Here is a 12,635-nt window from a genome sequence, read left to right as displayed (position 1 = left end):
TTGTTGCCTTCAATAAAATCCGGGGTAGTTGCATCTTGAGGGTTTATTGTCTGAATTGGACGCTGGGTCCGATCCATAAAGTATTATTATTATTCATCAGTCTTATTAGACAAAAACATTTTTTATATATTATATCTATTTTGTTTCTTGTTTCTTGTTTCTCGTGTATAAAAAGTAGTACTTTTTTTTATTTTTGGATTGAATGAGATGAAACATGAAAAGTCGTCGTTTTGGACCAAATCCCCTGCGTGGTTCAATGGAAGTCATTTTCTGTTGCTTTATTAGGTGGAAGCTTTCTTGGCTCACTAATGTATCGTGTTTTTGTCATGGGGCATGTACAATCATGCAACAAGCCGAAGCATCCATTTGACTTAAAAATAAGAGAAAAGAACAAATAAGTCTCTGAATTATAACTTATTGTCCTGTGCATATTTTCGTCTAACCATTGAAAAGTATTTTTAAGTTCGTGACTTTTACAAAATTTGGACGGATTAGTCCCTCCTTCCAAATGCCTCCGTCAGGGACTGATCCGTCTAAATGCCTCCGTCAGAGACTGATCCGTCCAAATTTTGTAAAGGTTAGGGACTTAAAAGTATTTTTCAATAGTTAGAGACAAAAATGTTCGCGGGACAAAAAGTCAGGAACTTATTTGTACTTTTCTCAAATAAGAGAATAATAATAATAATAATAATAATAATAATAATAATAAATAGTTCCGTGTTTTTTTTTTCATAAAGGTTATTGTATCTAATTTTTAAACATGAATATATTTTTATGATGAATATGCATTTTAAATAATTCGATTTATTTGAAACCCCATTACAAAAAGTACAATTTTCTAATTACATATATTTTTTATTCCAGAACTCAATCGGTCAAACCTGTCCTTCTAGCAGTTATAAACCTAGTTTACTTCTAGACTCAATTAAGAAGATGTTTCTCTTTGTTCTACAATTGAGAAAAAACAAATAATGTGGATTAGCTTGTTTCTCAGACTTTTAGTCACCTAATTTTATACGTAGGATAAAGTATTATTTTTTTGTGTTAAATATTTGGTTAAGTATTAATATAATGATATTTTTAATATAGGGTTTAACTAATCTATGTCTAATTTTGACCAAAAAAAAAATTAACATGTATCTAAAGATATAAATTAAGGTTGTTGGTAATAAAAAAATTTAAATTGTTTATTTTAATAAATGTACAACAAAAATATTTAAAATTTTGTATTTTTTTAAAAAAATTAATTAGTAATTTTATCATATGCCTTTAAGACACATGTAAAAGGCACATATTAGCTAAATATTGTTTAATCTTGTGTGTTTGTTTAAAAAGTGTTTCAATATTATTTTTACTGTTAATTTTGCACAAATTATTAACAAAAATAGTGTTGTACTGTTGTAATAAATTTATATAATAGTAAAATAAATTATAAAATATTAATAATATTATATCATTTTTCTCCGATAGATAGACCATCATTATCATGTTCTGATATTTATATAATACTGTGTTCTTCTTGACTAAATCATATAAAAATTGAGGATTTAAGAAAACATATGTATACACACTTACACAGTACACCCCTCCCCCTTCCTTTAACATTTTCATGGAGTTAAAATTTTAGATAAAACTCACAAAATTAAATCACTTTTGAAATACTTAGAATACAAGTAAGGCAAAAAAAAAAAAAAAAAAAAAAGAGAAAAGAAAGAAAAAGAAAAAGGAAGCATTGAAATTTAATTTACCCAATGGTTTAGTCAAAAAAGAAGATATGTTAGCCCCTTTTTTAATTCGAATGTTATAATCAAATTCAAATCTAGAAACAGGGTATGAAAATCTTTTTAACATAGAAATTTGACGGTTGTTAGAGAAACTTGTCTTTGTTATCATTGTTTTAACTTGGGGGGGCCATTGGCCCATTACTACCAGCTTATTTATTGTTTTCCGAAATCTCTCTTGTGAAAGTGAAATTTGGTGAGTGACACGGCAACCACAAATGAGAAAACCACTGAAAACAGTCACGTAGGAAGGTTATACTTTCACATGAAAAAGAAAAGCAAATAAAGTAGAATCCAATGGCTGAGAAAAGAAGTGGGAAAACTTTTCACAAGTCCTAATTGTGGTTAGGAGAGAATCTTCCTAGTTGTTGGCTTCCTTAAGAGTCAAAAGGCCTAAAAGTTTTATGGGGTAATGATGAAAAGACTGAAGGAAGTTTCAAATTTCGGCAGCTTGTGTTGCTGCTGTGTCTCCAAATTTGATATAGCCCAATGCCCACCACCTGTGGGCCTTATGACTTGTGTGGACAATTCTTCTAATTCTTCTTTCTTTGTTTAATCATATAAATTCTTCCAAGTTATATAGTCAAATTGTTGACCCCGCAGTTTGTCACACAGTCGTACCTTTGAAGCTTTTTTTTTTGGTCATGGTACCTTTGAAACTTAGATTTAGTTATATTGACATTAAAGTACTAAACTATTCATGGTTATACCCAAAAAGAAGAAAAGATACTCCCTTCGAATCTAATGCAGCGGAAAGTGATTTTTAATTTTTTCGTCAAGAAGGGGGAAATGATTTCAAAAACTAAACTAAAGAGCGAAAAAGATTAAAAAGAAAAGATCAAGTGGGCCCGATTAGCCCATGCACTAGTTGAATTAAGTGTATAATAAAGTATATCAAAAATCGAAATTGATTGTTTGATCCAGTTAGCTCGCTCGAAAGATAATACCAAAAATTAATATGGGCTAAGGTTCATGCTTATGTGAAAACGTACTAGAACTTTGAAGCCCACCCAACGCAAAAAAGAAGTGGCACTGCGGAGAGATTCTGGAGAGCTATTCTTTTTTGTTTTGATACACGAATTTGGATCTTCTAAATTTTAAATGTGTACTTTAGAGGGTAAAGTGTGATTTTCTATCCTTAAATAATTTTTTTTCATATTTATTCTTGGTCCCACTTATAAAATAATGGTGAAAGATCATATTTTACTCTCTAAAGTGAAATTCAAACTTTAAAGAATCCAAATCCTTAAGACACTTCGCCATTTTGACATCTTCATTCACCGTATGTGGCTGCGGTGCTAATAATCGGAGAAATGGCATAGGACCAAGTGTTATATGATACAAGCCTTACAAAACTCTAGCCTACTCACTGCTATATTTGGAAGAATTAATTTATTGATTCATTTTCTTTTAAAATAATTCTAGCAACATGTTATTAGAAAAAAAAATTTCAATATTTTTTATTTTTAGTGTATTTGATAAAATTTTAATAATAAAATTATGTAATAAACAAACAAAAAGTATTTTTATATTTTGATATTTAAATATAATTATTAAATAAAAAAATATTTTTATATAAGATATTTAAATATAAATTTATTTTTATTTTTCTAAAGGATTTTTATAAAAAAAGTCACTAATTTTTTTTTAAATTCATCCAAATAAATCCTTAATTATATGAGCTAATAAAATTAAATTATAATAATTATTATTGTTTACAAAATAAAATGAGAACTTTAGAAGTATATTTTTTTATTAACAGCTAGCTATATGATTACATCACAGTTGAAATTTGAGTTAACAAAAATGTCAATATTCAATACCTAACCATGTTTTAAATTTTCAATAAATGATGTATATAAAAAGAAATACCAAAATAAAAAAATTATATAATATAAAATAGGATAAAAAACGTAAATAAGTCAAAGGAGCTGCGAAATTACGCAAATCCGCCAAACTGAAAATTGTTTTACGAATGAGCCAAAGCACATTACTATATAATTTGGTTAGGTAGCTCGAATATTGATGGTATGTGGAGTATTTCTTTAATGTCTTAAGTCATTAGAACATTACAAATTTAATAGTACTTCTAATATTTTTTAAGCCATTTTTTAAATTATTTTGCATAGAATAAAATATTTTTTTGTGGTATAATTTAAATAAATTTATTAAAAAATATTCATGATAATTTTTTAATAAAATTATTTAAATTATATGATGAGATATTACATGATTCGAATTACGCATGTGGAAGTTCGAATCACTCTGATTCAAATTATATGGTGAGCAATTCGAATTCTATACAATACTCTTCTGCCCATTCTTGATAGCTAATGAATATTTTTTAATAAATTTATTTAAATTATATCTCAAAAAAAATATTTTATTCTATGCAAAATAATTTTAAAAATGGCTTAAAAAATTTTAGAAGTACTATAAAAATATGTAATGTCCGACATTAAAGAAATACTCTACATAGTCACTAATAATTTAGAAATTAAAGAAAAAATATTTTTATCATGTATTTACCTAAATCACTAAAATATTACAAACTTATAGTACTCATAACATCTTTTAAGCCATTTTTTAAAATTATTTTGTATAGAATAAAATATATTTTTTAATTATTTTGTATGGAATAAAATATTTTCTTTCATTTCTAAATTATTATTGACTATGTAGAATATTTTATTTAAAATTTGAGTACATTCATGTATTTACCTAAGTTATTAGAACATTACAAATTTTTATAGTACTTCTAACATTTTTTAAGCTATTTTTTTAAATTGTTTTGTATAGGATAAAATATTATTTGTAGTATAATTTAAAAAAAAATTATTAAAAAAATTTATTAAAAAATATTCATGAGCTATTAAAAATGGACAGAAAAGTATGATATGGAATTCGAATTGATAGCTCATTAATATTTTAAAAAAGTCTCGTAATTAAATATTTTGTTAGCTTTTTTTTAAAGTATAAAATAAAATATATATTTTTTTAATTTTTAAATTATTAATTTTTTTTAATAAACTTTTTAATAAATTTTTTTAATAAATTATTAATTTTTTAACAGCATCATTCGAATTACTATTCAAGGCAAATTTTGACTAATTCGAACTAACTAGGTTCGAATTACTTGCTGAAGCGTCCAAACGTATAATTCGAACTCACCTAGTTCGAATTACTCTCAATCCTAGTTCAAACCAACTAGGTTCGAATTTTATGCATCACTTGTTCCATCAATATTCGAGCTACCTTAGTTCGAATTATGTGTTTTTGTAGTTCGAACCAACCTGGTTCGAATTATATAATAATGTATTTTAGCTCATTTGTGAATCAATTTTCAATTTGGCGGATTTGCGTAATTTCTCACTCCCTTAGCTTATTTACATTTTTTACCCTATAAAATACATATTAAAAATAAATTATAGAGCAATTTTAAGGTGAAAACCATTTGATTTAACTAGGAAAGGGTAAAGGGAGACTAGTTGAATTTTGGGTTGAACCGTGGAGCAGAAGGCGTTAGGCATGTCTCGGGAGTGGTGACGCGTTGGTTACAAGGTGGGTGCCAGGCAAAGAGGAATCCTTCCTTGTAAAGTAATAAGTAAGCAAAAGACGGTAGCTTAATGGTGGTGAAGGTTCATTTCTCTCAATTGAGACACTGTTTACTACCAGAAAGAAACAGGGTTCCCTTTCTGCATCGGGATTTGGGATCGAGATGTGGGTGTTCTACCTGATCTCGCTTCCGCTCACGACGGGCTTGGTCCTCTTCACCCTCAACTACTTCGCCGCCCCTCACGTCCCTCGCTACGTCCTCTTCACCGTCGCTTACACCTGGTTCTCTTCCCTCTCCATCATCGTCCTCGTCCCCGCTGATATCTGGGCCACCATATCTTCCCGCCATGATATTGCTCCCATTTCCTTCTTCTGGAGCTGGTCTTATTGGAGCACCTTTCTCCTTACCTGGTAATTCATTGCTATTTCTTATTTCATCATTTGCTTTGTGCTTCTTCTCATTTCAATTATTATTATTGCGTCCTGAGCAGGGCCGTCGTGCCCCTTATTCAGGGTTTTGAAGATGCTGGGGACTTCACAGTGTCTCAGCGATTGAAGACTAGTGTCCATGTTAACTTGGTCTTCTATCTAATTGTTGGAACCATTGGCCTCGTAGGACTTGTTCTTCTCATTATGATGCACAAGAAATGGTTTGTTCTTACTATCCTCTTAAACTTGTTATATGAGCCACAAGAAATGAGTGCATTCTAGATTTTTTGTTATATCAAGTTATACCAAGATGGAAATACAGGATTACATATAAGTCACACCTTGTGTGGTTTCTTTAAGGCATGGAAATATGAATGTATGTCCTTTGCCCAATAAGTATGGTTTTACATGATGATCATGGTTGACCAATTAACATGTGATAAGCATTCTTTAGGTTTCAGAAGAAGCTCCATTTTGTTTTTTCAAATATTTTTTTTGATTGGTTTCTATTGAACAGGCATGGAGGTCTTTTGGGATTTGCCATGGCCTGCTCAAATACCTTTGGACTAGTTACAGGTGCATTTCTTCTTGGCTTTGGTCTAAGTGAAATTCCCAAAAGTGTTTGGAGACATGCTGACTGGACAATCCGCCAGAAAGTTCTCTCCCACAAGATTGCCAAAATGGCTGTTGAACTTGATAATGCTCATCAAGAACTTTCAAATGCTATTGTTGTAAGTAGATTGCATGTTGTAAGCAAAGTTTCTCTTGCTATTTCTAAATCTTTTCTGCTTTCCAGTCTACATATTCAAGCTTGAAAATGTTATTAATCTCTTACTTGTAAATAAAATAGTAACCTCTCTGTACTGATTAGTTGAACCTATAGGTCCGTAACCTATATTTAAAACTTGATATGTTATTTCTGTAGGTTGCCCAAGCTACGTCCAACCAGATATCCAAGCGTGATCCATTGAGACCTTACATGGATGTCATTGATAATATGCTAGCCCAATTGGTATTGAGATTTTCATTCCTTGATTAAGTATTCTGATTACCGTTTCACCCATATGTTCTGCTTATAGTAACTGGATCTCTTTCTCTGTATGTTTCCTTCAATTTTCCAGTTTAGGGAAGACCCATCCTTCAAACCACAAGGTGGCCAATTAGGGGAAAATGATATGGACTATGATACTGATGAGAAGTCAATGGCAACACTTAGACGTCATCTTCGGGGAGCTACTGAGGAGTACTACAGATATAAAAGGTAAGCAATTATCAGTTTAGTATTCTAAGTATGTTTATTTGGAAATTTGCTCTTGAATCCTTTACATGCGTTCTATATATTCTTCCAAGGAGGATAAACTAGTAATAGAACATTAGTTGTATGTTTAAAAATAATCTCTTTTAGATTGTACCACACATTACAAATACTTCTACTAGGTTCTTTTTCTTTTTAACCTTATTTGAGTAATCAGTCTTTCAGTTATTGCTCTAGTTGATTGGTTCTACTTGGATGATGAACAGTGTATAGTTTTGCTTCCAAGCTGTATGTGTTAATATGAAAGACCTTCTAGCATTTGCGTTGAAGCGTTCAAAGCTAGAAATTATTCAAATGTATAAAATATTTCAATGTATATATAATCAATTGAAAGCCGTAATTGGTTATTAATCTGTTTTGTTTATTTGTTTCTTCTGGCAGTCAAGTCACAGTGTTGACTGAATTTATTTAGCAGCTTGACTGTTTAGTTGTATCTCTGTTTTCAGTTACATCATTACAACTAGTTCTCCTGGAATTTTCCTTATATGGTTACTTTTGCAGTGAGTATATGACTTATGTACTGGAAGCCCTTGAGTTGGAAGATACGATAAAGAATTACGAACGCTGCAACTCAACCGGATGGTTGTTTTATTTTATTTTATCTCTTTCTTTTATCCACCTAATTATCCTTCTGTAATATTTTAAAGGTTAGTCCTGCTCACCTTGTGCCATTTTACTGCTGTCATTTCAGGAAATATATTTCAAGCTTTAAACCTTCTAGGACTGGCAAGTTAGGATCTCTAGTTGATACTTTAGGTAATTATGAGATTTACTGTTAACATATTTTCTTCCTGTAACTGGAATTTTATTTAGTAATTTGACTAGTAATGTTGATTGTATTAGTTTCCCAAGAGATACCTTGAAAATTTTACACATTTTCCTGGCTTGTAAAAATATGGAATATTTTTATTAGAGTCATTTGGCACAGCCTTCTGAATAAATGGTTGTTTTATTGCAGAATTTTTATGGCGATGCATTTTAAGAAAGCAAGTAGAGAGGGGCTTGGCTGTTGTATTTGGTATCATGTCTGTTGCAATTCTTTTAGCAGAGGCAACTCTTCTACCTAGTGTTGATCTATCTCTTTTTTCAATTCTTATCAAATCCGTTGGAACACAGGAGATGCTTGTGCAGGTAGACTACGACTCAGAGATTAATTGTTTGTGCTAAATGTGGACCTTGAGATGCTGCACATATATTTGAAATCTTTTTTCCACCTTATCAAAAGAAGCTTTTTGGTGAAGATATTTTAAAATATTGAAAATCATGTAACAATCTGAATGTTAGCTTACGATATCTTATATTAACTTCTTTCTAATTGAATATTATCGTGGCTTTGCTTTAATGAAACATTTTCATTTTACCATATTATATTATTATTTGAAATTTGCTTTTTCGAATCACTCTTCAATGTTTCATTCATTTGTTCTAAACTCTAGCTTCTAGCATCAAACACAACTGTATAAACATTACTCAAGTGATTCATGCTGTCAAACATTTGACATAAAGATAATCTTGAGGTTATTAGTACTGTAAATTCAACAGGATGAATGATTTTGTTGGTTTCACTAAAACTACCTAATGGGAGGAGACAGTGAAGCCAGATTTTACATTTCTTGTTTATTCTCTGAAAGGGTGCATGAAATGGCATATCTTAAATATCGTGTACAGGTGTTTGCTTTTGTTCCTCTCATGTACATGTGCATCTGCACATACTACTCCTTGTTCAAAATTGGAATGTTGATGGTTTACTCTTTGACACCCAGACAGACGAGTTCAGTCAACTTGCTTATGATATGCTCGTAAGTTTTGTTTCATTATTATTATTATTGAATATTATTGTTTTCCTTGAATTGCTAGTGATATCTTGTAAGTACTGTTTGTATTCTTTCTTGTTCCAGCATGGTTGCTCGTTATGCACCCCCTATCTCATACAATTTTCTCAATCTCATTCGCCTTGGTTCCGACAAAACAACTGTATTTGAACAGGTAAATATTTTAGCAACGTTTCATGCATTACTGTATACTCTGATGCTCTGATCTATATCTTTCACATATAGTATATCATCACTTCACAGTAACCCCATCACAATTTTCATGGCTGTAGTTCTTAGGTGCTTTACATAGAGTAAGTTCGCTTAAATAGTTTATTTAAATGCTTATGTGAAAGGATTTTTGAAAAAACTTATGAATAAGTTATATTAATATACATCATAACAAAAGTGCTTATTTTGGGAAGGTATAAATCTCAAAAAGCACTAGAAATGACACCTCTTCAGAAACTATAAGCTCTATAGCCAGACAGAACCAAATGTTCACATCAACAACATACCTAAATGGTTTTATCGCTTTTATGTAGATGGGTACTACGTGGAAAATGATATATTCCTCATTTGCATTCAACTAGTTTGTCATTTAAGTTTATTGACCAAAGTATGTTTTATTTAATCCTTTCTTTTATTATCCCAGTTAGATGAATTTTATTTGTCATGTGGCATCTGTTGTGTATTTACAGTATATGATTTTATTCTTTTAATATTAATTTGTCATTAATTAGTCTCATAAGCTAGAGACTGAAATTATTGGCAGCTACATATCAGAACATGTTTGATTCCTTTGGTTCCTATTAATTCATTTATCTGATTTGAAGCATTGTGCTTGACTACAGCGAATGGGTAACATTGATAAGGCTGTCCCTTTCTTTGGAGACAAGTTTAACAGAATCTTTCCACTCATTATGGTTATATACACCCTTTTGGTTGCAAGCAACTTCTTTGACAGAATATTTGATTTTCTGGGAAGTTGGAAGAGGTATATTTTTAAAACAGAAGCTGAAGATATGGATGGTTTTGACCCATCAGGATTAATTATCTTACAGAAAGGTATATTCTTTTTAAACCTCTACTTAGAGTTAATAAAAATGACAAATTGCATCTGAATTAGCAAACTTACCTTGTATTTGGGATGTTGTGATACTCATGCTTGATAGTGGAATTGTGTTATTTTTAGAACGGACATGGCTTGAACAAGGATGCAAAATTGGTGAGCAAGTAGTTCCACTAGCAAGGAATTTCAATGGTATTGATGTTGAATCTACCAGCAGTCTGATGGTATGTTCACGTGCCACCTTGAAAGAAAGAAACAATCTCATCTATTTTTTCATCTTTTGTACCGAATGTAGTTTAATCTTGTCATGATTTCAACAGCTTCAAGATATGACATTATATTTTTTTTTTTTGTGGTTATGCGTTTTACTCATGTTATAGATTATATTGTTCAGGAGAAAAATAGTGTTGAAATGAGGGGAACTTCCAGTCTGACAAATACAGAAACAGATGGAGGTCTTCCTAAAACTTCTAGGGAAGAGACTAGGAGATATACTTCTAGCAGGGAATCCATAAGCAGCAAGTATGCTGCTTTCCGGCGGCAGAGCGAACAGGCATCTAGATATAACTCCAAGAGGGAAGAGAAAAATATTGAGTCTAGTAAGGTTTCCTTGCTTGATCACAGTGATACTACTCATTCAGGCAATACAGCTGGAGTGTCATCTGCGGGTTTGGCCTCGACATGGCAAACAATGAAGACAGGCTTTCGGAGTTTCAAGGCCAACATGGGAGCCAGGTGGCTTTTACCCATACAGCAACCACTGGAAGTTAAGATCAACCGTGCTTCCTCATCGGAATCCCTTGATGATATCTTCCAAAGACTGAAACAGCCTTCAGCAGAGCAAGTTATTCACAACGAGGAGGATTAATTGGAAGCCATACAATATTGGGATTCCCAAGTCCATATTATCATGTATATTAATGTGAAAGTGCTGCATGATGTTCTTACCATTCTTTCTTTCTAATCTTAGTTTAACCTTGGTCCTCTAGTGTAGCCTAAAGAAGGAAATAGATCCGCCATACAGAAACTTGAACAGTAATCATATATGAATGGAGCATGATGATCCATAGAAGCCATACTTGAAAATTGTTCAAATTGTATAGCCTTTGCAGATGTTTGATCCGTTGCGTATTCATAATTTTTTAATCGCACAGCTGCGCTTGTCAATCGCTGTAAAGATTCTCCATAATTTGTATTTTGATTATCACGGTCAAATTCAAGCTATCAAATTCTCCACAAGTAATATAATGATGATGAGAATCATTAAAAAATTTACAGGATGAATTCAATTTTGATTTACGTTCTGCTTTAAAAAGAATAATAGAAAAAAACTTAAAATTAACAAGAATAATAAAATTTAAGCCCTAGGTCATAGGGTTCCCGATGGTCCTGGAATGCAAAAAAGGCCTATATCTGGAACTTTCTTGTGAGTTTGAGTAGTTTGGACCAAAGGTTATTTTTCTTACTGCGCCTGTTATCTCCATTGGCTTCTCTTTCTCTTGAGGGAAAGGCAACCGACTTACTCTTCTTAAAACCACCACCGAAGCTAATTGATGATGAAACGGAATCCAGCACATTGGACGCAGAAGAAGAAGAAGAAATGGATTGAGGAGAATTACGGGAAGAAGAATGGGTTGGTCTGTGGAGATTGGATAGTTTGTCTCTTAAGCAAGAAGCGCAAACGCCTGGTTGTTGGTTGTTATTCGGATGAACCTTGCACCCAAATCTTGATGCTTCTATCTCCGACCACTTCATCTCTGAATGCACTTTGTTACTGCTTGCGTCGTTCGTTTTGTAGTAATGCATGGTTGAAATATAATGGACCGCCACGACTCAACTTCTATGACTGCGTCCAATCCAATCCAGTTTCTGGATGTTTCTTAATCAAGATAATTTTGCCTTTACATACAATAATTTATTGGCATAACAATAAATTTTTAAATAAAATTTGGATTAGCGACAAATTAATCCTTAGTTACTTAGCCTACGAAGTTAGAAAATACTGTGGGAAAAAACAATGATTGTGTGCTGCAATCAAAACCGAGCTTTGAAAATTGCATTCATTTATTTCGTCACTAATGATTCAATTATTATTACTAAATCTTCTTTACGTTGAAAAGAAAAAACAATATTCATACACTCAACAAGTCAACATTCTTACTATCCGTTCTGTATAAAGGTATAGTTGTTACAAATTAATTATATAAAAAAATGTGTTTAATTGTTAAAAAATGTTAATATTAAAATAAGAGTCCTATTAGAGAACTGAACATTTTCCAAACTGATTCCCAAAGATCGAACTCTTAAACTTTTAGATTTAGAGCTCTAAATCATGTCATGATACCACTCATCCCAAAAGTTTCAGCTGATGGAAAAATGTAACACTAATGGTTATATCACTAATACTCCCTAAACTTTTATTGTAGACATTGTACAAATATTTCATTAGTTTCTCGTACTTTCTCTTAAAATAATATTTATTATAAAAGATTTACATGTAACGAGATTGATTTAAAGGCACTGCACATCTAAAGAATAAATACATCGCGTGACTCAAGTCATAAGTAACGTTTAACAAAATGAAAAAACCAAAAAATTTTTTTTTGAAGAAAGTGAGCTCAACACATTAGAGTGGAGCAAACATGAAAAGATAACAAAACAGAAACCAAAAT

The 12,635-nt window shown here is 31.4% G+C and overlaps 1 protein-coding gene across 2 annotated transcripts; it reads left to right on the top strand.

Moving 5' to 3' along the window:
* The first annotated feature begins 5,215 nt into the window (after positions 1-5,215).
* Positions 5,216-11,058, top strand: LOC112734365 (uncharacterized). Of its 2 annotated transcripts, none has more exons than XM_025783639.3 (13): positions 5,216-5,747; positions 5,850-5,986; positions 6,283-6,496; positions 6,691-6,777; positions 6,887-7,026; positions 7,582-7,662; positions 7,772-7,836; positions 8,039-8,211; positions 8,749-8,879; positions 8,979-9,066; positions 9,746-9,959; positions 10,087-10,187; positions 10,358-11,058. In XM_025783639.3, the coding sequence occupies exons 2-13, from the start codon at positions 5,970-5,972 to the stop codon at positions 10,829-10,831; spliced, it is 1,785 nt and encodes a 594-aa protein (XP_025639424.1). In that variant the 5' UTR covers positions 5,216-5,747; positions 5,850-5,969; the 3' UTR covers positions 10,832-11,058. The 2 variants fall into 2 exon arrangements, with proteins under 2 accessions (XP_025639424.1, XP_025639422.1); XM_025783637.3 differs by having other exon boundaries at positions 5,828-5,986.
* Positions 11,059-12,635: the final 1,577 nt, after the last annotated feature.

This window comes from Arachis hypogaea, chromosome 3, assembly GCF_003086295.3.
Source record: "Arachis hypogaea cultivar Tifrunner chromosome 3, arahy.Tifrunner.gnm2.J5K5, whole genome shotgun sequence".
NCBI classification, from domain to species: Eukaryota; Viridiplantae; Streptophyta; class Magnoliopsida; order Fabales; family Fabaceae; genus Arachis; species Arachis hypogaea.
Note: the sequence above shows the minus strand (reverse complement) of the source record. Positions and strands in the feature narration are given on the sequence as shown.